We start from the raw sequence: 24603 nt of genomic DNA, 5'->3' as shown, positions 1-24603 counted from the left end.
CCCTTGACAGGTGTGTGTGTGTGTGTGTGTGCGCGCGTGCCTGCGCTAGGTAAGGGGGCGTGGCTGTGTCCCATCCGGGTATCTCGCCTCGGAGAAGAGTGGGCAGAGGCGGGAAATGGCGCCTGCTATCACAGCCGAGTACTAGTAGCTGCACCGAGAAGGCGGAACGGATAAACAACCGCTGTCCATATTGAGGCGACCGGCGGCATTCAACTGGTCTCCCCCTCACCTGCTGGTCAAATAAGTGAGTGAATTATGTTTTCCATTCTTGTTGCTTGATCAGCGTCAGGACTCTCTCCGGCTTGCGAGTGATGTAATGTTGGCTAGCAGTGGAAAAATGTTTCCCTCGGTCCTGTGTCGCTCCGCTAGCCTGGAGCTGTTTCTGCAGGAATGGCAGAAATGGTCAATGCTTATGCTAGTCGAGCTAATGGTAAGCCAAAACACATTGGCGACCTATGGCGGGGCTGGAAAAAGCCTGGGACACATATATATGTGTGCGGGATTGTATCAGTGCCAGGAAATGTTATTGCCGACACATTTTTCAATCAATAACCCGTGCGCTGTCGCTTTTTGGCGAAAACGCTCACAGCAGACTACTTAAGCCAGTTAACGTGAGCGGGCACGGTACAAAATGGTTACATTTATTTGCTAGGCGAGCTAGCTCACCTAACCATTGTTTTCCTTCTCGTTTAAGTAGCACCAAATGCTAGTTGGCCAGATGTGCTGTCACTGTTTGCTATACTGCTACGAACTGAAGCACCATGCTAAGTCAGCTAAGCTAATTACCGTCCCGCGATTGTCTTGATTAATAAAGCAATTTCGCCTCGTATCAGTTCTCGTCGACGTGTTTATTTGCGATAACGGAGCGGCTCTCTAGTTGGGGGGGGGGGGGGGGGCAAAGTTGCCTAAATTGGTGCCGCATACCTAAGCTCGACGCCCGCCATGTTGTAGTCCTTTTTGGCGTACCGTGTAGTCCGCTCCGTAGCCGATGTGTTGCTAAGGTAGTGATGTATGTTATATATTTCACTCGGGTTTTTCAATTGAAGCTCTCGGAAAGGGCCGGACCTACCGTTTTTTCCCTCCTCGTTTCTGCTTTGCCGCTGTAAACACTTGCTATCTCGCTAAAGCAGCGTATTGGCAGTTTCCCGCTCACTTGTTGCGCGTAGCTGCGCGCGATTACGTACAACTTTCGGCGACGAGACAACTGTACGTATTGCTCTCGGTTCAGCCTGCATCTTGTTCGTTTTAACACCACACCAAAAATATACTCTCTACGTGACAATCCGTCCTCTACAGGGAAACGTACAAGGCCCGTTTCGATGCTGCCAAGTCGTTTACCTGTGCGAGTTTGAACGAATCGTTCGAAACCAACGACTCGTTTTACTGACTCCGGACTGACGAGTCCTGTAACTGTATTAACTTAGCCCTGTGCTAAAAGAAACCAATTTGGTGCTTGTTTCAACGTAGTACTTGCTGTCCCATCCTACCCGGAGCTGAAGTCAAGGTCTAACTCAGAGTTTCGGGTTTCGAATTACTCACTCAAGAGTTGGAGCCAATTCAGTGGTCTGTCAACTGACCATGGTCGCTAACACGGACCACTGGTTACTACCACTAGAGGCGCTGCAGCTATTGGTCCGGACCAGTTACTAAGTGGTCTGTCCGTGGTCCATGGTACCAGATGTGTTCAGCTGCCAGATCGGCTCGGGGTCCTGCGACTTACAAATGACGTCACGCATTTAAGCCGTGGCTCCACTGCAGGGGCTTTCCCCAGGAACTTAGAACCTCTAGAGAAACTCGGTGCGTTTCAGCCGCAGGGACCAGGTTCTAAATTGAAATAATTTAATATATATAATAATTAAAGAGTAAATATCAATTTGATTCTTCTTCTTGTATACTCTTCTGCAATACCGGCCCCTACTGGAGTGGAGCAGTTTGTTGTATAGTCATGCACATAAATTGTGTAAAAACAGACGTCGCTTTCATACGTCAGCAGATTAATTGGCAGACCGCGGTGGGAACGCAGACAATGGACTGAAGGAACCTTTTGGTTCCTTGAAAAAAGTTCAGGGTATTTTGGATGGCATCCCGGCTTTAGATGGGCTGTATGTCAGTGTACAGAAGCCGTAGGTTCACTGTTTAAATTAGCAAATTTTGATTGTGCGATTGATTGTGTAGCATGAGAGCTACATCTAATTTTATATGTGGGTGTAGGTGTGTATGTATATGGGACTAATATTTATTAGAACAAAGAAATGCTAACATTTACATCTCTCTATAGATATACATATTTTGATAATACAATGGTGTGTGTGTGTGTGTGTGTGTGTGTGTGTGTGTGGTGACCCATACTATATACACAATACATTTTTTTTTTTAGTTCTTTAATTCTGATCCAGAGTGTGGCTGGACCTAAAGCCCATTGGCTTTGCAGTGAGCAGCCTCTCGTCCTTGTAGGCCTGACTAGTTGTTCAGTGGTTTGTTGCGTGATCCTAGTCTACCGCACACCTCCTGTCTCACTTTTGTAAGATATTATGCATTGTTTCTGTTGACTGAAACGACCACAAATCAGAATATTTTGTCTGAATTCTATTCTGCATAAAGTATTTTGTTTTTAAGTAAATGGCATACTTTTGTCAAAGTATTTTGGTGATGGTGGTTTGTTGTCACAATAGATGCAGTAGGCTACAGAGTCAAGTCTGTCATTGTCAAGTCTAAATGTAGACAACCTTATCAACCAAAGCGCAGTTTAAAAATAAAACAATACCTTAAACTTTCAGTGGAATGGTTATATTTGAATAGGATAAAATCAACTTACATACATTTATTTCATTCGGTTACACAAAACATGCATGGACAGATATTAGTCCAGACAACAAAGACCATATTCCACAGACCACTGAACAAAATGGTCTGGAGCAACCAGGACCACAAGCTTCAGCGCTCCGAGTGGTAGTGACCACAAGGACTACACATAGGCTATAGCCTTCCTAGATATAAGCATACAGTTTTATCTATCGTCACAAAAACTTCAAAATACTGTACAATCTAGGGCTAATCGTCAACAGAACACAATTCATAGACAAGATATTATGATTTGTGTTTTTGTCTATCAACAAAAATAATGCATTAATAGCAAACAGAAGTGTAGCACACGGCCGAAGGGGAGATAAGACAGGGGTTGTGTGGTGGATCAGGACCACGCGACGGACCACTGAGCAGACCACTGACCACGCGACAGACCACTTAACAACCGGTCCGGACAACATGGACCACAGGCGGGCCACTGAGCAACTGGTCCAGACCACTAGGACGGTAGGTTGCTCAATGCAGAGCCAATGGGCTTTACCTCTTGGTCTAAAATGAAAAACATCTTATGTACAGATGGGTCATTGTATACATGAAACGTTTTAAAAAATAGACATTACATATTAGGGGTGGCACGATTCCGATTAGACATCAAATCGATCTAAATGAGTTTGATTTTGATCTTCAAAATCACAATCAGGTTCACGATTCTTACTGTATTTTTGCGGTAATGTTATATGGTCGCCATATTGGGCGGTCAAAATCCACCGGTAAACAAATGCATCATGCACCAGCTCCAAACCGACTTTGCAGTGGACAGACCACTGAATTGGCTACAACCCCTGCTGGTACTCACTCTCCCTGTGCTGAGCTGAATGTCTCACTCGTCCTGCAGGAAATCACTCACTCACTCGTCCACAAGTTCCATGCCACTAGCCAGTAAGCATCCATGAATTTTAATTTGTCCCTTTTTAGTGGTTTTCTACTACTCTATTCTGATTGATCATAAAATTAAAACTCATTAAAAAAAGAATACTTTCCCCTTGAGAAACACCTGGTCTTTCAGTCTTTTTATCACAATCATATGGATAATTTTCCCTGTAGCAAATTGGTGGCCTGAACGTGTGAATCAGTGGGAAGTAGGTGGAACTTGTTGGTTCAGCAGGTGCGAGTGAGTGACTGGATAACTGGATACTCGGCCGTCAACTCGAATTAAGCAGTGAGTGAGAGTAGCTCTGAAACAGGTTAAGTGCTTCTTCTGAGCAAGCCCCCAGGAACAGCGCTGGGCTTTGAAGCCAATTGGAAATACTTGTCAAACCATGTAATTACAACCGGATCTGACAGGGGCCCAAAAAGCATTTTTTCCCACACACAATAATAGGAAAAGAAGTGGCTGTAAAACAGTGGATAATTTCTATGAGCATCACAACTCTTGGGTAATGACTTGTTTAACTATCTGAATTTGATCAATTCGGCCCAATAACATTTGGATAGTCTAGAAGAGCTCCACGATTAGAATAACTTTATCCCATTCAAGTAAGCGGAAGGCTAAACCGGCAGTTAGCCAGCTCAACCGGCGGAAGTCTCTCGTGGGCTCTGGGGCCAGTGGGTGATTCCCCAAGCTCTGGGTGACTCGAGTCACTCAAAAACCCAACTCTTTAGTGAATAGGCGCGATTCTCGAAGACTGTCACTTTACGTTACGCGGAGATACGTTAGACCAGACCACTTATTAATCCATACGGGCCCTTTTTTTAATACATTTCCCAATAAACTGTAAGTTACTGTTAATTTCAGAAATACTCAGATGCAACTTAAGAGGCTTAAAGTGCCAACAACCAACACGTGACTCTGCAGGAGCAGTTTGCAGGTACAATTTTTTTTGTTTGTTTTTAATTGTCCCTACACTCAACAAAAAAGTGAAAATTGCTTGTTCAATTTCGCAGGTAAACATGTTGAAAATGCCTGCCTCCTCAATTACCGCTTTTGACCAGTTCTGTAGCACCCTTTTGCCTCAGGGTTTGAGCCGTGTACAGTTCTGAGAGGGTATCTTCACGGCGGAGCTATGATTTATTGAATTAAAGTCTTTTCGGTGTATAACGGAGGTATACGGTTTAAGAACGGGATTGAAGCCAGCTGTGGCTTCCAGGATCTGCTGTGATGTAAGCAAAATGTGATCTTGAATGCAACCAGATGTGAGCCGTGGATTGTGCACTAGTGTTTCCCCACAACTTCCACGGCTGTGTCCATAGCATCTCCGCCTTTCTGCCTGGGAAAGGCTTTTTAAATTATTATTAAATTAATAATATTTTTATTATATATATATATATATATATATATATATATATATATATATATATATATATATATATTTTTTTTACAATGAATCAAACATGTTTATTCTTTGGGTATTCACTTCTTCCCCCTCCCCCCCATATCTACCAGCCTTATATGTGGCTACATGTGCTAAGACGATGAGGCTGAGAATGCGTAAGGCCTCTCAGCAGTCCAACCCCAGCCTGGTGGTTCGCCCGTCCCGGACCAAGCGCAGGCATTCAGAAGTAGAGGAGGACCCTCCTGCAAGCGGTGGGAGAAGCTTGCTATCAACCATCAAGAAGTTCATCAGAGGAAACCCCATCAAGGTAACCATCTGCCGCCACCCCTGTCTGAGGATTCTTCATTTTAAACGTCTCTGTACGCTGTAAGGCGCGGCGCCGCTTTCACAACTGGTGAGTTTAGGTAAAGGGCTCCTACTGTACTACTCACAAGGAATAAAAAATATTTATTTTAGTTGTGATTTTATTATTCACATTTAATAGAAAATAGTATAGCATAGAAATTGCCACACTGACAAAATTAAACTATTTTATATACAAGTCACCATAGTTGTATTTATTTCTAGAATCTAGTTGCCAGGCTGAATGACTGATGGTGTACATTCTCTTTGGAAAAGTGATTAGTGTTTTCTGTGATTCAGTATATTGATGTTAGTTGATGACACCCTAGTCATCCTACCTAGGGATGGTCTTCCTCTGCAGTAAACCCATCCAAACTAGTCTCCATCAGTGAGTGTTAATGTCTTTGCCAAGGGCAATGACAGGAGTGTGAGTTTTTTGAAGAGTAATTTCACCCCCTGTTTGAGCCTTGCTCCACTCAGGGCACAATTTTGCAAAAAAAAAAGCCAAGGAGGGGTGAGTCTCGATTCCAAAACGTTAGAAAATGACCGTGGTTTCATAGTCCCCGTTCAGTTAAAAATTGCACCCCTCCCCCCCGTGCTGAGGAGACTAAAAGGACTAATCTACTGTATGTCAGCATCTGCCCTTGAATGGTATGCTGAGCAACTTGTACTAGTTCTGGCATGCCAACTTCATCTTTCGGTAAAATTTGCCGTTTTGAAACCAAAATTGGCCACCTACTGTACGTGATTCGTGGAGGTCGATGAGGAAAATATATTGCGGGGGGGCTTCAATCCATCTGTATGTAGATCTCTCAAAATGCCCTGCTTTCACCTGGCTTCAAGAAAATCAACGAGGGCTCGGACATGGACATACAGCTGTGTCCCATTTCAGGGGCTGCAGCCTTGTAGGCTTCATTTTAAGACAGAATGCGTCACACTGGCACGACGAAGTTCTGTCCCATTCCGGAGGCTCCTTCAAATGCGGTCTAGAAATGCAGCCCTGTTTTCCCCCCGTTTTAAGGCTTCAACATTTGAAGGTAACGTACGTTTCACACTGCTGGTCTGTGTTGACAGGCTCGCTCCTCCCAACTCACCTGCCTCGCCTTCCATAATTAAAACTGTAACATTTACAGTGGGGCAACAAAGTATTTAGTCAGCCACCAATTGTGCAAGTTCTCCCACTTAAAAAGATGAGAGAGGCCTGTTATTTTCATCATAGGTTCACCTCAACTATGAGAGACAAAATGAGGAAAAAAAAAAATGCAGAAAATCCGTCTGATTTTTAAAGAATCTATTTGCAAATTATGGTGGAAAATAAGTATTTGGTCAATAACAAAAGTTCATCTCAATACTTTGTTATATACCCTTTGTTTGCAATGACAGAGGTCAAACGTTTTCTGTTAGTCTTTACAAGGTTTTCACACACTGTTGCTGGTATTTTGGCCCATTCCTCCATGCAGATCTCCTCTAGAGCAATGATGTTTTGGGGCTGTCACTGGGCAACATGGACTGTCAACTCCCTCCAAAGATTTTCTATGAGGTTGAGATCTGGAGACTGGCTAGGCCACTCCAGGACCTTGAAATGCTTCTTACGAAGCCACTCCTTCGTTGCCCGGGCGGTGTGTTTGGGATCATTGTCATGCTGAAAAACCCAGCCACATGTCATCTGGCTGATGGAAGGCGGTTTTCACTCAAAATCTCACGATACATGGCCCCATTCATTCTTTCCTTTACACGGATCAGTCGTCCTGGTCCCTTTGCAGAAAAACAGCCCCAAAGCATGATGTTTCTACCCCCATGCTTCACAGTAGGTATGGTGTTCTTTGGATGCAACTCAGCTTTCTTTCTCCTCCAAACACGACAAGTTGAGTTTTTACCAAAAAGTTATATTTTGGTTTCATCTGACCATATGACATTCTCCCAATCCTCTTCTGGATCATCCAAATGCTCTCTAGCAAACTTCAGACGGGCCTGGACATGTAGTGGCTTAAGCAGGGGGACACGTCTGGCACTGCAGGATTTGAGTCCCTGGCGGCGTAGTGTGTTACTGATGGTAGCCTTTGTTACTTTGGTCCCAGCTCTCTGCAGGTCATTCTCTAGGTTGTCACCGTGTGGTTCTGGGATGTTTGCTCACCGTTCTTGTGATCATTTTGACCCCACGGGGTGAGATCTTGCGTGGAGCCCCAGATCGAGGGAGATTATCAGTGGTCCTGTATGTCTTCCATTTTCTAATAATTGCTCCCACAGTTGATTTCTTCACAACAAGCTGCTTACCTATTGCAGATTCAGTCTTCCCAGCCTGGTGCAGGTCTACAATTTTGTTTCTGGTGTCCTTTGATAGCTCTTTGGTCTTGGCCATAGTGGAGTTTGGAGTGTGACTGTTTGAGGTTGTGGACAGGTGTCTTTTATACTGATAACGAGTTCAAACAGGTGCCATTAATACAGGTAACGAGTGGAGGACAGAGGAGCCTCTTAAAGAAAAAGTTACAGGTCTGTGAAAGCCAGAAATCTTGCTTGTTTGTAGCTCTGTTACCTCTGTCTGTTCAATGTCCCAATCTACCCTTCTGCTCGGTGACTTCAACATTTACGTGGACTCCACCACCTGTACGACAGATTTCCTGTCACTGTTGGACTGTTTTAACATTACACAGCACATTCAAGGTCCCACCCACACCAAAGGCCACACGCTCGATCTGGTGTGCACTGGCACCCCTCCCTCCCATCTTCAGTGCCTGGACCTAGCTGTTTCTGACCACCATGCTGTCCTGTTCACTGTTCCTGCCCCCCTGCTCAGGAAATGCGTTTAACGCACCATCACGTTGAGGAACCTCAAGTCATTGAGTACACCAGCCCTGATCAACACCCCACCTGGCCCTAGATCCCCCTGACACCACGATGGATAGCCTGGTTGCCAATTATAACTTTGCCCTCTCCCTCATCCTCAGTTCTCTTGCCCCCCTCAAAACCCGGACTGTCTCCTTCCTTCGCCCTGCCCCCTGGTACACCTCCGAACTCCACACTATAAAGGCCAGCGACCGTCGGCTGGAGAGGCTCTACAGAAGATATTGCCTCACTGTCCACCTTGAGGCCTTCAAACAGCATGTGACATCTGACAACCACCACCGCCCGATCTCCAACCTTCCATTCCTAAGCAAAATCCTGGAACGAGCAGTTGCCGCCCAACTCCAACAGCACATTTCCAACCACGAGCTTCATGAACACCGTCAATCTGGATTCAGAACACACCACAGCATGGAGACCGCCCCATCCTTATCCTCATCCTCCTCGACCTCTCAGCTGCCGTCGACACAGTCTCTCATACTATCCTCCTCAACCATCTATCCGGCTACTTTGGCCTCTCCGGTACAGCACTCCCCTGGTTCCAATACTATGTCACCAACAGGAAGCAGTTTGTCACTATTGGAGAGTCCTGCTCTATTTTCCCATCCCCCGAAGTACGCAACCTAGGCGTCATCCTCCTGGACAGGCTCCAGTATGTTCAAAACTCTGCTGCTAGAGTTCTCACCCGCACCAAGCCCTGGCAGCACATCACCCTCATCCATCTCCACTGGCTCCCTGTCAAAACCCGTATTTCCCACAAAACCCTACTATGAACCTACAAATCCCTTCATGCCCTTGCCCCGCCGTACCTTACAGACCTCCTCCACCCCCAAGCCCCGTCCTGGAAGCTGCGGTCCTCGGACACGGGTCTGCTCTCCAGATTAGTATAATTTCATTGTGTTCAGTAAAGTGACTCAACATCAACTTGGTGAGAGGGACCCTCTCCTTTGACATGGACCCTCAGGGTGAATTAGGCACAGAATTTCCCGTAGGGCGCCATGGAGTTCAGGACCGGCTCTGTTGGCAACTGACCACTACGTCCACTGCACACTTAACTCACGCGACAACTCAACAACATGCACTGAGTTGGCGGTGCGTGCCGTCAAGCACCCACACAATTTCCCGGAATTGTCTAGTTTAGCAATATTGTTCTTGGAGAGTATCAAGATTTTAATTAGTTATGTACCTAGTGGGGCTGCCTTTTGAACTTAATAAATTCATAATTTGTACTTAATTTAGCGCAGTCTTGTAATTCTATTAACTTGTTATCAAGTCAACCTTAAAGTAATTCTAAAAGTAATCACAAATGAGCATTTAGTAACTTACTTTTGAAAATGGAAATGCCCCCAGAGCAATATCGCCGCTTACGCATCCTTCTCACCTTTTTCACCCCTCAACAGTTTGCATGCCTGACTAGTTGTTTGATTGGTGTTTGATTATCGTCACATTTCACTTAACATCTCCAAGACATGTTTTCAGTGCCTAGTACCTCTAAATGCAGGGAGAACATGCAAACTGCACAAAGATGTCCAGCTAATTACGTTCAAACCCAGGATCTTCTGGCTACAGTGCGAACCACTGACCCACTGTGTCGCTCGGTACTTCTAATTGGCTAATTCTATCTTGTCTGTATAGAGTCGGGAGCGCCCATGTCTAGAAAACAGGCAGGGTTTGCTTTTTTCTTTTTATTTTATTGCTTGTAGGGTTTTCAGGAATTTAGTCTTTAAGATCCTCTTGGCAAAGTATGACAAACCTCTGGCTTAATTGCACCTTGCTTGACTACACGGATTGGTTGGGGTTTTTTTTTTACAACATTCCTTTGCTTCAACACACTGGCCGCCCTCCTTTAGTGTTTTGTTGCGGAAGCCTTCGAGTTTCAGATATAATTCCAACGTTTTCCGGGCCCGGTGTCGTCTTTCCCAAGGAAGCTGTGTTGGAATGCTGCAGCTTGTCTGAGAATTCAGGCATCGTTCTAATTTTAGCCACTGGCTCACATAGTGGGTGTGCAGAGACAGGAGGTAGAAACTACTGGAAAAGTCCTTCTCTGCTCAGAGGTTCTCCGACCCCACTGCTGGTGACAGACAAAGGGCTTATTTTCTTCACTGTTTATTCCTTTTTTTTTTTTTCAGTCTATAAACTACAAGAGATCAGTTTCACTACAATATAGTGCTACTACTATTTTGTAGTAGCACCCACACACACCAAAATGATAGAATTAGTACAAATTAACAGATTTTCTAGAATTAAACAGCGTATAGAAGTGCACACACAGAGCTATTCTAATGGAAGTAGAACGCTCCCGAAACGGTCACAGCAGATGAAATTCCTTCCCATATTTCCAACTCCACAATTTGAATGAAATTTAGTCATTTGTCACATTGATTCATTACAACATTAAAACCACTGAGAGGTGAGGTGAACAACATTGAGCATCTCGTTCCAATGCCACCTGTCAAGGGGTGGGATATGTTAGGCAGCAAGTGAACAGTCAGTTCTGGAAGTTGATGTGTTGGAAGCAGGAAAAATAGGAAAGCGTAAGGATCTGAGTGACTTTGACAAGGGCCAAATTGTGCTGGCTAGACTACTGGGTCAGAGCATCTCCAAAAGGGCAGGTCTTGTGGGGTGTTCCCGGTGTGCAGTGGTTAGTACCTACCAAATGTGGTCCAAGGAAGAACTGGTGACGCGGTCATGGGCGCTCAAGGTCTCATTGATGCACGTGGGGAGGGAAGTCTAGCTCGTCTGGTCCGATCCCACAGAAGAGCTACTGTGGCACAAATTGGTGAAAAAGTTAATGTGCATCGCAGCTTGCGGGCTGCGTAGGCACAGACCGGTCAGAATTACCATACTGACCCCTGGCCAATGTCGAAAGCGCCTACAATGGGCACATGAGAGTCAGAACTGGACCATGGAGCAATGGAAGAAGGTGGCCTGGTCTGATGAATCACGTTTTATTTTACATCATGTGGTCGGCCGGGGTTAGGGTCTGATCCGATCAAGCATCTGTGGGATGTGCTGGAACAACAAACCTGATTCATGGGGGCCCCACCTTGCAACTGTACTGTAATAAATCTTGTAAATGTTATTTTGTCACATTTTCATTATTAAGCTGAAGTCTAACCGCATAGTATCTTAATTACTCAAAATGTAGGGTTTCAAAGACAATTCGATTTATTTTATAACAGTTTCTCAATAAAGGACTTTTTTTGTTTATTGAATGATTACATTTGTTGTTTTTGTTATTTGTTTTGCTTTCCTTTAACTGAAATGTCAAAGGAAGAAACTAAATTATAAAACAAATACTTGACTGGAGCTAAATTGTCTGCAAATGGGGTGAGGAAATTATACATTTTGATTTCGATTTATGAGGGGGGGAAATATAAAAATTTAAATTCTTGTCAAATATTGCACGAAACAGTCTTAAAATATGTCATGGTATATTGTCTTTCGTGGATAGTGGAGAGCATCCAAAGTAAGGTCTCTGGCTGAGAAATGTATGTTTAAGATTATCCAGTCATTTTTTATTATTTTACTTGCTTCCGATAATATTTCATTTCCTGTATTTTGGAGTCTCTAAACATCATATGGAGGATATAAACTTTATCCTGAATTAAACAGTGGATCACCATGGAGCAGTAGTATTTGATCAAAGCCAGTTTTATTTTCCAGTTGTGAATGTAAGAGGGGGAGGTTGTTGGAGAGGTAGCTTTGATTCGTTAAGAGAGGAAAAAAGATTTGCGTCCACAGCGGGTAGTTTTACTTGCAGCATGTGAGATGTGCTGATAGAAATTTGCCAGTGAATTTATTCAATTGTCTTATTAAATTCTCCCTATGAGCGAAGAAAAACACAATTTGAGTTCTCATATTTGGTCATGTCTTTATTGTACAGGAAAATATCCACCCACACGCAATCCACACTCTTTACCTCAAGTACAGTATATTTGTTCAAGTTTCAGTCAAACATTTCAGCCTCCTGGAACATCATTCCTGCACGGTTTGAATAAATAAGGTTTTGGCGAACATTCTCAGTTGGAGGGGAAAAAAATATATATATATTTATTTTTAATGTCCTATTTACTGTAGGCACAGCAAGAGGCCCCAGCCAAGAAGACACGGCTCAACTGTGATGTCGACAACAACCTGATCACCTCGTCACCTGCTGGCGTCAATACTGGTCGCAGGACCATCCCCAGGCTCAGCAAGAGGGGTTCTGTCAATGGACGTGAGTGATTTAATTTGAGACTTGGTGAATTTCAATGTAATTGCAATTGGTACACTCACTTCCTGTCGCAAAGTTAATTGCTACAGAGCATTGCATATTTCAACCGTGGAACTTAAACATAAGTAGGCCGAATTATCATATCTGCTGTTACAATTCAATCTGTTTTATACAATTCTGTGCTACCAGAAAATGTATCAAAACAAAATGCAGAAATGGGTTGAAACAATGTGCATCCTTGTGTATTGTTTCACTGTTTATAGTTCGTGAGCTAGCTAATATGCTAACCATTTATATGTTACCATCCGGGTATGCATCATGTTTTATGTACGTTTTTTGTTTTTTCATTGTTTTCTGTATACTCCCTACCATCCCTATGTGGCCTAAAAGCAACATAAGGTGAACAATGACAGTAGCCCAATTTAAAAGAGAAATTATTCTCACAAATTATTAAAATGTCTCTCCATCACTACCGCAGGGTGGCCGCAATTTTTTGGCAGGCGTGTGAATTCTACATAACGTGTTCCCACGTGATGTTGGGTGCTTTGAGATACAAGAAGGAAACCCTTTGCCACATTTAAAGAACATCTCATTTTGACGATGATCCGGATTGATGTTGGCGTTTCAGTCCGGACTTTTGAGTGGCATTGTTCTATGGTTTTAAACCTTCTCCTCTCTGTCAGAGGCCACCAACCATGACAGGAGTAAGGAGAAGCCCAACGGGGGGCTGGAGGAGACAACGGCAGTGGAGGTGGTTACCAGCCCACCACGGACCACACTTCTGGGAACCATCTTCTCACCCGTCTTCAACTTCTTCTCACCAGCTAAAAACGGTAAACACAAAAGAAAAATGAACTTGCATGTGTCGTGTTGGTGCGGTCGACTAGTTGTAGACAATTTAGCAATTCACAAATAGCTTTTCTATTGTGATAGAAATTATGGTCAATGATGCTCTGTTGCAACTTCTCACTGCACTTAAATGCAGTCCAATGGGGCCAACTTTTAAGCCACAAACATATCTAGCTTATGTTATATGATGGTGTAAACAAAAATGCATTTGACCTAACAGAAATATTAAGTCTGGGTATCTCTTGGGTAGGTTCTCCTGGTCTGGCCCTAATAGACTGGTGCTTTATTTATTTTTATGTTTTATTTTTTCGTCCCAGCACCGTCCGGTTCGGAATCCCCGGACCAAGCCTTGGAAGCGGAGGAGATAGTGAAGCAGCTAGACATGGAGCAGGTGGAGGAGACTCCCACCAGCACCGCCACATCAGCACAGGACTTCTGCACCACCGTCAGCCTCTACTCTGGCACCCCCCAGCTCTCACCTCTGAGACCCCCTCACATCTTGCAGGCTGCCCCTGTTGCTGCGGCGGCAGAAGCAGCAGCAGAGGAGGAAGGAGAGCTGGATCCAGATGGTGACCTCCCACCGCTCACAGGTATGCAATATTTTGTCAAAGTTATTCTCCTGCTCGTTTTTTTCGGCCTGCATAAAACATCTTAATATTTACATTGGGTGTTCGAGTACTGCATGCATGTCAAGCCAAATCCATTAACCCTGAACAATAAGTGGTAAATCGTAGGCCTGTAAGTCGACAAATCGAATCATCAGTCGGAAACCTGTCAGTTGACTGAGATTCTTTAAGTCGAGCAGTCGTTATTTTATTTTCAGTCAGTGTGGATTACAATAACAGGATAAAACGGATAGAAGCTTACAAAATGCCCAAGGATAACATTTCAATGGGGGATTATGAATAAGGAGAATCCTAAATATATTTGTGTTAATCGAACACTGCCCTTTGTGTGCCCCGATCACTTTGGCCCGTTCCACACCCCGTTCCTCCAAATTAAACAACTAAAATCAGTGTGGGGGTGGGGCACGGATGAACGGGGCACGACTCGTTAAAATTATTTTCTGCACATAACTCATGGAGAGGGGGTGATTGGGGAGAGCGTCACAGAGAGAGTTTCCCCATTACGCAGGGTTTTGTTTCATGCACACTTGTTTTGTTCCATAAGGAAACGTAAAATAAAATGACCTACATCTAAAATAATAAGCACTGTTTTGGTGCGCTGATCGCTGGCGCACGCATCGCTGACACACATTGGTTGCCTTGGCACATTGGTTACCATAACGACAGATGAACCGAATTTAAATATAAACACAATAATCATTGTTTGGTTATCATCGACTGTCTTCCATCCTGTGTTTAAGGACCCCTGGTGAAACTTTTAAGTTGCTCCACTGAGTCCGCTCCTACTCGTCACTTCAGCGTTGCGCGTGAGGGGGAGGGACAATCCATTAAACATATTGGGGATTTATTTTGTGTGTCTGGTTATTATTCAGTATTTCAAGGGCTATACCCAATTCTGAATTTTTCTTTCGAATCAGACTCTACTGTTCAGTGCGAATATGAATCTGGCACGGCCATTGGCGGAAATTACGGGGCGAGGGGGTCCGGGCCTTGCTGGGAGAAACAGTTGTCCCCTTCATATTATTGTAAACATAACTATAGTTTTTTAAATACTTGCGTCTGTGATCGGTGCGCCAAACAGTGTTTTTATTTTTCTCTATTCTCCGTCACGCTCTCCAACCAACATTTTTTCCACTTCTTTCTTTCTCTTTATTTCATTCTTGTTCTCCTGCCAGCCCCAGGGGCCAGTCCAGACTCTGTCTATGTGGAGGCTACCTCCAACACTGTGCCCACCGAGGCGACATATGAAGAAGACTGGGAGGTTTTTGACCCGTAAGTATGTTGTTGAATCACAAAACAAACTTTTTTTTTTTTTTTTTTTTACTTGGATGTACGTGGAGTCACATTCAAGGCAAACTACACAATTACATTACACTGCACTGTATTCGCCTTGTAAATTTGACCAGCACAGAATCTGAAATATCTAACACTGTTCAGCAGGTCACCCACCGGTCATGGCCGACCAAGCTGAAAACCGGCGCATCGCTTAAAAAAAAAAAAAAAATAGTCCCTTCAATGAACATTAATAACCTACTTCAACCTTTCTCCAAAAGTGAGCTGCAGTGCATACCGTCAAATGTCCTACGAAACTTCCAGATCACTTGAGCCATACTGAGGATCTACTGCCATTTGTAATTTCCAGGTATTTCTTCATCAAGCATGTTCCTCCACTGACCGAGGAGCAGCTCACCCGTAAACCTGCCTTACCATTGAAGACACGAAGCACGCCCGAATTCTCTCTGGTGCTAGATCTGGTCAGTGCACGCTCATGCATGTGATAATTGTGATGATGATAAACCAGTGTTCCCCTGCAGTCCAGGGTTTGTACATTTGTAGCTTAAAGAGCTAACAATCCTTTATCTGGTGTCATGATTGTTAGATCTGGATATCCGGGCAATTTTCATAGTATGGGCTTATATGATATGCACAGCCCTTCTTGTAGATAATGACCATCCAACCTTATTACAAAATGCACAATGTCGAGTCGTGATTGATGGATGAATCTGATTTGTGGTCTTTTCCCTAAAAACAAATTCTGTGACTTCTGTATGTGCTAACAATTGCTCCATGTTTTTCAGGATGAGACGTTGGTTCACTGCAGCTTAAACGAGCTGGATGATGCAGCCCTTACCTTCCCCGTCCTCTTTCAGGATGTCATATACCAGGTAAAGACTTTCATCTCGTCTATATACACACTAAAGTAAAGTTTACTGCAAACCCCAATTCCAATAAAGTTGGGACTTTGTGTAAAATGTAAATAAAAACAGAATCTAATGATTTGCAAATCCTTTTCAACCTAATTTCAATTGAATTCATGACAAAGACAAGATATTTAATGTTCAAACTGATAAACTTTATTGTTTTTTTGCAAATATTCACTCTTTGAATTTGATGCCTGCAACACGTTCCAAAAAAGCTGCGACAGGGGCATGTTTACCACTGTTACATCACCTTTCCAACAGCTTTGTAGGTGGAATTCTTTCCCATTCTTGCTTGATGTACGACTTCAGTTGCTCAACAGTCTGGGGTCTCCGTTGTTGTATTTTGCGCTTCATAATGCGCCACATATTTTCAATGGGAGACAGGTCTGGACTGCAGGCAGGCCAGTTTACTACCCGCACTGTTTTACTACGAAGCCACGCTGTTGTAACACATGCAGAATGTGGCTTGGCATTGTCTTGCTGAAATAAGCAGGGACGTCCCTGAAAAGGACGTTGCTTGGATGGCAGCATATGTTGCTCCAAAATCTGTATGTACCTGTTCCAGAAATTAAAGGGTCACTTTAATCTGCAGTTTGTCAATCGGTGGTCTTAAATAAAGCGGGAGACAGGCATTGGTTTTACTTGTACAAGGGTCGGATCAGAGATGTGCTAAGGAGCAGCTCTCTGAGTCGAGCAGTTTATTTTCAGGGAGTCTGAAAATATATGGTCAGTTCGACGTCACAGATACAGGGAGTGTACAGTCAGCTTGACCTCACAGATGCAGAAAATAATTGGTCAGGCCATGATAAGGCAAGCCTTGAGGATGGGGCAAGCTTTCTGGCAGGAACCCAAGGGAGGACACAATCTAAAAGGTTTGTGAAAGAATTTACCCTGTGCTGAAATAAGTGTTAGTGGAAGCTACATGAAGTACAGTGGGGCAAAAAAGTATTTAGTCAGCCACCAATTGTGCAAGTTCTCCCACTTAAAAAGATGAGAGAGGCCTGTAATTTTCATCATCGGTATACCTCAACTATGAGAGACAAAGTGAGGAAAAAAAAATCCAGAAAATCACATTGTCTGATTTTTAAAGAATTTATTTGCAAATTATGGTGGAAAATAAGTATTTGGTCAATAACAAAAGTTCATCTCAATACTTTGTTGCTGTATGTTCTGTATGTTCTTCATTATGTGTGTGCATATATGTTTGTGATTACATGGATTTAGATATATTGTTGCATACCTTTCAGCATTAATGGTGCCTTCACAAATGTGCAGGTTACCCATGCCATGGGCACGAACACCCATACCAACACTTATACCAGAACAGACATGGCTTTTGAACTTTGCGCTGATAACAATCTGGATGGTCCTTTTCCTCTTTGACCCAGAGGACACGACGTCCATGATTTCCAAAAACAATTTGAAATGTGGACTCGTCAGACCACAGCACACTTTTCCACTTTGCATCAGTCCATCTCAGATGAGCTCAGGTCCAGAGAAGCCGGCGACGTTTCTGGGTCTTGTTGATACAGTATATGGCTTTCGCTTTGCATCGTTGAGTTTTAACTTGCACTTGTAGATGTAGCGACGAACTGTGTTAGCTGACAATGGTTTTCCAAAGTGTTCCTGAGCCCACGTGGTAATATCCTTTACAGAATGATGTCGGTTTTTAATGCAGTGCCGCCTGAGGGATCGAAGTTCACGGGCATTCAGTGTTGGTTTTCAGCCTTGTCACTTTTGTGCAGAGATCTATCCAGATTCTGTGAATCTTTTGATATTATGGACTGTAGATGATGAAATCCCTAAATTCCTTCCAATTGTACGTTGAGAAACGTTGTTCTTAAATTGTTGGACTATTTGCTCACGCAGTTGTTCACAAAGAGGTGAACCTTGCCCCATCCTTGCTTGTGAACGACTGAGCCTTTCGGGGGATGCTCCTCTTATACCCAATCATGACACTTACCAGTTTCCAGTTAACCTGTTCACCTGTGGAATATTCCAAACAGGTGTTTTTGAGCATTCCTCAACTTTCCAAGTCTTATGTTACCCATGTCCAGGCTTTTTTGGAACATGTTGCAGGTATCAAATTCAAAATTTGTGAATATTTGCAAAAAAAATCAAGTTTATCAGTTTGAACATTAAAAATCTTGTCTTTGTAGTGGATAGAATGTGATTGGATTTGCAGTTGCTTCTTACTGACAAAACAAATGTCTGGCTTCGCTTTATCAGGTCATGGGTTTTGACGACCTGGTGCTCATTTTCAGAAAATTAGTTATTATATAATTAAAAGGTACTGGACCTGCCAATCTGCATGCATTTTCTGTACCAAATGCCAGCCGAAACTAGGCCATTTAAAATATATGTATATTTTTTAATTATTGTAATTTAATTGCAGTAACAATCAATACAAAACATTTGTTACATTTAGTACATTTATTTGGTATTTAAACTACATCCCTCGGATTGGACCAGATGCTACGACCTTGTGGTTCTGTAACCCCTCCCCTCTCACTCATTCAACGTCCACTGATACACAAAGGTACTTTTTTTTTTTTTTTTTTTTTTTTATTTTCTTTATCCATGAGGTGTAACGCTGCATTGCTGAAGTTAATGGGAAGTGGGGAAGTAATAATCGAGCACCGAAATGTCCCCCTAATGTCAACATATAAAATGTGAGATGCGCCAATCGATCAGCCTGTGAACAGAATTGGCCAGTTTTCACCGGCTGATCAGTGTCTGGTATATCCAATTCTGTGCCGGTCAAATTTACACGCCTGATACAGTGTTCATGTACTTGTGACCGTAGAAATGCTCAGATACTTAAACCCGCTAGCACTGTAATGTAACGTAGTTGACGCTCAAAGAAGAGAGCGAAAGAAAGAATGTCTGCTGTTTGGAGTTTCTTCAAGGTAAACTAAGAAGATTAGATAAATTATTGATCCGTCGCCTGACAATATTCTAACATTGTGCAGATTGTCTTTCTATCACTGTCACTACAGCGGCGCGTCTGCTCTGGATCATAGTGCATAAGCTCCGCTCATGATTTGTATACATCGTTATACTGTAGTTAGCTATAGTAAGTTGCATACGACATGATTAGCCACTTTACAAGACGACCACGGTGTGAATAACTGGAGTAATTTAGCTGCAGTAACTCCATTGCCACGGAGACTCCCTGTTACACTATTGTCATACTCAAAATTTTTGTCCCAAGGTTGGCAGGTCGGTAACAACGACATTATTGTAATGGTTAGTTTATGTCCAGTAACTAATTGCTAACCTTGTTATCTGACCTAGAGGAAACTGTTATAACATAGAATCAGAATTTATAGAATCATCTAGTTAAGAGCCTGCCCCATTTCTACGCAATACTTGCCCTGTACCAAATATACAGCATTTGCCTGCAATACTTTATTAAAGGGGTGTTTTGTCTAAAACTGTCTTAAATTTTATGAAAATGCATATTATTTGTCTAAATGTGACCTTTAAAAAGGTCTTAAAGATTATTTGTATTTTCTCAGGGTACCTGACGGTATCCTGAGAAAATACAGTATATGACCTATGCAATATAAGCGCTGTAATATGAGAGGTAGTGTTATTTGTAAAAAGAAGAAAGTGTCTTATTCAAATTACCATTATAATTGAATAAACTGCAGGTCTTGAACCTGGAATTCTGAGTTCCTGGCAGTTTTTTCAAAGTGCATATATATCCTGTAAAATTCCCTAAAGCAATCATAATTATACATTGTAATATGGATAAACCCAGCCCTGTGTATATTGCATACTTTTCATATTGTGGTGACTATAACGGAATCACTGTTTTGTCTTCTGCAGGTCTACGTGCGCCTGAGGCCGTTCTTCAGAGAGTTCCTGGAACGCATGTCTCAAATCTATGAGGTACATTCATTAATTTACAATGAATATCCTTTTTGTTTGGGCCAAATTCTACATTTTTAGACTTTTTGTTTTGCATCGTAGATCATCCTCTTCACAGCCTCCAAGAAGGTGTATGCGGACAAGCTGCTGAACATCCTGGACCCCAAAAAACAGTTAGTAAGGTAAGGTCTGCTGCGGAACTCACTGAACTGCACCTAATTGACGTAGCTGGTGATGATTTTTGGATGTCAGTCATGGAGAAAAGTGTCTTCGATTGCAATCATTATGATCTAATGAGCCCCGTTGGTGCCAACATTGGTTTGTCATGTTATCAGCGTCGCTAATGTGAGATGTTCAGTTGTATCACTGTTTTCTCTTCAATTGGGCAATTAATGTGACGTTCAATTAATGTCACATTTACATTTCTCCCCTCTCTTCGTTCTCCTCTGTTTATAGGCACAGGTTGTTCCGTGAGCATTGTGTTTGTGTCCAAGGAAATTACATCAAGGACCTCAACATATTGGGCCGAGACCTTTCTAAAACCATCATCATTGACAATTCACCGCAAGCCTTTGCTTATCAGGTGGCCAACTCAGATCACTCGCACACCATGCCGTTACATTTATTTTGAATATATTCGACACAAGACAATAAAAAGCTGCAAGGTGCGTAAAGGGATACATTCCACGGAGAACAGTGAAAGTTGAGTTGTTGAATTCAATTTCTGTAAAGAACAATATGGAATAAATGCAGTCCAGGACCTCACATTAGTGCAGAAAAAAATAACTGACTATGATGCTACATAATGGTATGTGTTGTTTGGGGTGTCCCAAAACTTGTGCTGCGTCTCCCCATCATTCCCTCGTTTTTTGAGATGGTCTTTTGTGTCGAAATCACAAAATACCTGGAGTTGTAGTAGTAACCTTTCAAGTTTTGTGATGCAGCCATCATTTTCACTCAATGTCTGGCAATGGCAACTGAGCGTGTGTGTGTGTGTGTGTGTGTGTGTGTAGCTCTCCAACGGCATTCCCATAGAGAGCTGGTTCATGGACAAGAATGACAACGAATTGCTGAAACTGGTCCCTTTTCTGGAGAAACTGGTGGAAATGGTGATTTATTTTTTTAATCTTTATGTACATTATATCCAGCTCCCTTGTGCTCAGTGGAGGAATTCCACTGTAGGGGTCATTTCTATAAAAGTAAAGTGTGTGTGTATGTATGTATGTATATATAGATAGATAGATAGATAGATATTTTTTTTTAATTGAAGGTAATCTGTATGAAGGTTAAAAGACTTTTTAAAGCTTTTGGATGGATGCAGGAAATGCAAAATTTGGAGTGAGCTATATTGTAACAGCTACCGTATCTCCATCAGTGGTCATCCATCAACATTAAACCTGCACTATGAAACGTTTTCAATAGAAATAAATAAAATGTAGCATCTCACTGAGAGAATCCCTGAGAACATAGTTAAATAACTTGGCGGCAGCCATTATGACAATATTTTGACCTAGTGCGTTTCAGTCACCACATCAAGAAGAGAAAGTTTTGGTTTTCTCTGTTTTGGCTGCTTGCCAAGATGGCTGTACACCCAAAGTCCAGATGCTAATTGGTGTCTGGGGAAGCCCAACAGTACTTCCTTTTTTTCTGGCTGCCTGCCTCCAAAAGGGCGTACTGCATGTTCATCCAGCATATTTTATCTATGTGAATATTGGCTTCTTGGACATGCTACATTGTCATAACAATGACACCGCTGCATAGACATTTTTTACCGGTGTCTTGCTCTCACTCGCTCTCTCTACGTCTGCCAGTGTAGTGTACAGTGTGCCATCCTAGTGTTTCCCACATGATATGGTTTTGGATGTACTAAACCCGAAATGGTGATTGCATATTTATTTACATCTTCTCTGCATTTTCCCTGTCTCTTCAGAATGAAGATGTCCGTCCACATGTTCGAGAGCGTTTCCGACTACACGATCTGTTGCCGCCTGACTGAAGTGCAAACCAGGGCAACAGGACAACCGGAGGGGGGCGGGGGGGGCGGGCGACTGACTGCTAACAATGAACATGTAAAAAGCCCCTCTCCAGATTACAAACTACAGCGTTGCCATTACTGTTAAAACATTTGTAATTCCTTTTTTTTTTTTTATTGAGCTCATAGCTTTTAAAACAAGAACAAATGAAGACGTACTTAAGCATTGTGTGTGTGTGTGTGTGTGTGTGTGTGTGTGTGTGTGTGTGTGACAAACTTCATCCGCCAAACAACCTCAAGTCTGACCAACCAGTGCTCGTCCCTATGCATTCCTCGGGAGCACAAATCGAAGTTGGTTCGTTTGGCTCCACATGCTTCTCCCAAGGGGAAAGCTGTGGGGAAGTCCCCCGAATTATCGCATGGAGTGAATTTGAAACATTCACCTTGTGGCTCTGGGGGGGCGGCATTAAGTGGACTTCATTATTGACAAATTAGGCCGTTACAAAGAATTGGCTTTAAAAAGAGCTTTTCTGCAATAGGGTATCATGCCACCGCAGTTTTTAAAAGTTGATTGTGTCCCAAGTCCAGTTTACTTTTTTTGTTTATCGCTGATGATCAATGCTGGATGAGGAAAACTTTTACAAAGTAATGACGTCAAACGCTTTGTTCAGACTAGTACCTGGAGTCTTCCACATGAGTGGTAACTACAGGATTCAAACACGGGTGGTGTCCGGCGATGCCTTGGCTGATTAAGACTAAGGTGCTGTGAAAACCCTATTGTGGAATATGAAAAGCGATATGAGGGCATCTGTTTGTTTGTTTTTTAGTTTATTTTGTATGTCAGTTTTTTGTAGTGGTAATTGAGTGGCTGTTCATTAATCAGTATTGTCTTCTAGTAATCAAGTGGTCTGCACAGACCACAGCCTGGCTCCATTGTTTTTAGTTTTTCTTAGTTTTTAAGCTGTAATGGGTCACTTGACACCTGCATCCGTAGCATCTGAGAATAACTCGCGTAGCACATCTCTGCCAGTGTGTCATGGCGTCGGGTGAGGGTGGTGTGGTGCGACGTCTCCCACCGGTACCGCACAGTTTCATCATGACCCTCTATCTGGCTTTTCTATTTTTATTTTTTTATTTATTTTTTTTTTATATCCTTTGACACATTTCTCCTGGTTTTTATTGCAGTTTTAAATGTGTTTTTGTTGTTCTTTATTTGTTTTAAAGGACGGTTACTATTTGAATGTGTCTGCCCTGCCTCAGTCTGAACAGCCGCTGCCAAAACCACATCCAGCTGTATCTGTTTGGGGGAAGTCGAGTCAACGTAAACGAGGTGAATCCTTGGCGTCTGGTTTTCACAATCAGACGTTTTTAGATTTTTGTCCTCAACGAACGCTTCACCCATGACGTGTATTTTTCTATTTTTTTTATAAAGAATTAATGGTTTATTAATAGTAATGAAAACAACAATGGGAGCACGCACCTCCGACTGCCCACCTGAGTTGCTAAGTGTTTTATCTTTGTGCTTCTATCTTCCTGGTCCATCACAAATTATTTTTAATTGTTTTGATTTTTTTTATCGTAAATCCTGTTCGGTTTGAATTGGGGTCTGTTTGATTCGCTTGGCAGGTCCAACCACAACGGTTCAAAGTTGGTTTTGTTATGTTTTTTCTAAGTGCAGCAATGGAAGAAAAATACAATTTGCTAACGCACATATTACATCTTTTAGCAGATTTTTGCACTGTGTGTTTAGCCGGAAATAGCCATTATGCGAATCAAACCCAATCTAGCGCGTCAACCATTGGATCTACAGTAGCTTTGTTTTGAGCACCCTTTAAAAAGCGTGAATGTTTGTTAGTTTTGGGCTTCCTGGGCCACACAGCTGACCTACCCTAATTCCCCCCCGATGTTTAGGAGAGGTCAAGACAATCCGGGGCCTCTTGGGTTGAGAAACGGCAATGATTTTGCCCCGCGGGAGCGGTACCTGTTGTACTGTGAACAAAACGAGCGCGGCATATAGTGTGGCAGCCACGGCCTGCCGCACCCTTCCTTCAGCTCTGCCCTCCTTCCTCCACCCAAGGAGACTCCACCTTTATTTTCTTCATGCCATTTCTGCATTGAAAATGTCCAGACTATGAATGTAAGCGACATGCGGGGGCTTCAATCTGAATCATCTATGCTCCATTCCCTGCGACCTTCTCCCCTCGTCAGCAGTTTGTAAAAAGAAAATAAACCTCTGGGGAAGGGGTGCACACTGCTGTTTTTTTTTTGTTTGTTTTTTTTTGTTTTTTTTCTAACCTTAAGTATCCACTGATACTGAAGTTGTAACACCCCACAAACTACTTTTTACCGAACAGTACATACTTGGACCATTAGTTTGGGCTCGATAAGAACACAATTGTTGACGTGTAATCTATTTCCTCCATTATAGACGTGTGAAATGAACATCAACACCCCCCGTCTCCCTACACACACTCCACCCCATCCATCCTGATGTATGCAAGCCTCCTGTACACACTGCGCTGCCCATCGCAGTCCGTGTTTT

At 42.9% G+C, this 24603-nt stretch overlaps 1 protein-coding gene across 1 annotated transcript; it reads left to right on the top strand.

Moving 5' to 3' along the window:
* Nucleotides 1–110: 110 nt before the first annotated feature.
* On the top strand, nt 111–22113 carry ctdspl2b (CTD (carboxy-terminal domain, RNA polymerase II, polypeptide A) small phosphatase like 2b). The gene is made up of 13 exons (XM_079998310.1): nt 111–244; nt 5249–5445; nt 12402–12540; nt 13221–13370; nt 13704–13976; nt 15188–15284; nt 15655–15766; nt 16091–16177; nt 20048–20110; nt 20192–20271; nt 20546–20672; nt 21103–21198; nt 22020–22113. The coding sequence occupies exons 2-13, from the start codon at nt 5278–5280 to the stop codon at nt 22083–22085; spliced, it is 1458 nt and encodes a 485-aa protein (XP_079854436.1). The 5' UTR covers nt 111–244; nt 5249–5277; the 3' UTR covers nt 22086–22113.
* Nucleotides 22114–24603: the final 2490 nt, after the last annotated feature.

Source organism: Zeus faber, assembly GCF_960531495.2.
Source record: "Zeus faber genome assembly, chromosome: 3".
NCBI classification, from domain to species: domain Eukaryota; kingdom Metazoa; phylum Chordata; class Actinopteri; order Zeiformes; family Zeidae; genus Zeus; species Zeus faber.
This window is presented reverse-complemented; position numbering and strand designations above follow the sequence as displayed.

Bases quoted from the DNA above. Each gene is read 5' to 3' on its own strand.
- ctdspl2b (XM_079998310.1), top strand. From the start codon at position 5,278: ATGAGGCTGAGAATGCGTAAGGCCTCTCAGCAGTCCAACCCCAGCCTG. The intron at 15,285-15,654 runs GTAAGTATGTTG...TGTAATTTCCAG, and splicing joins GACTGGGAGGTTTTTGACCC to GTATTTCTTCATCAAGCATG. The intron at 15,767-16,090 runs GTCAGTGCACGC...CATGTTTTTCAG, and splicing joins TCTCTCTGGTGCTAGATCTG to GATGAGACGTTGGTTCACTG.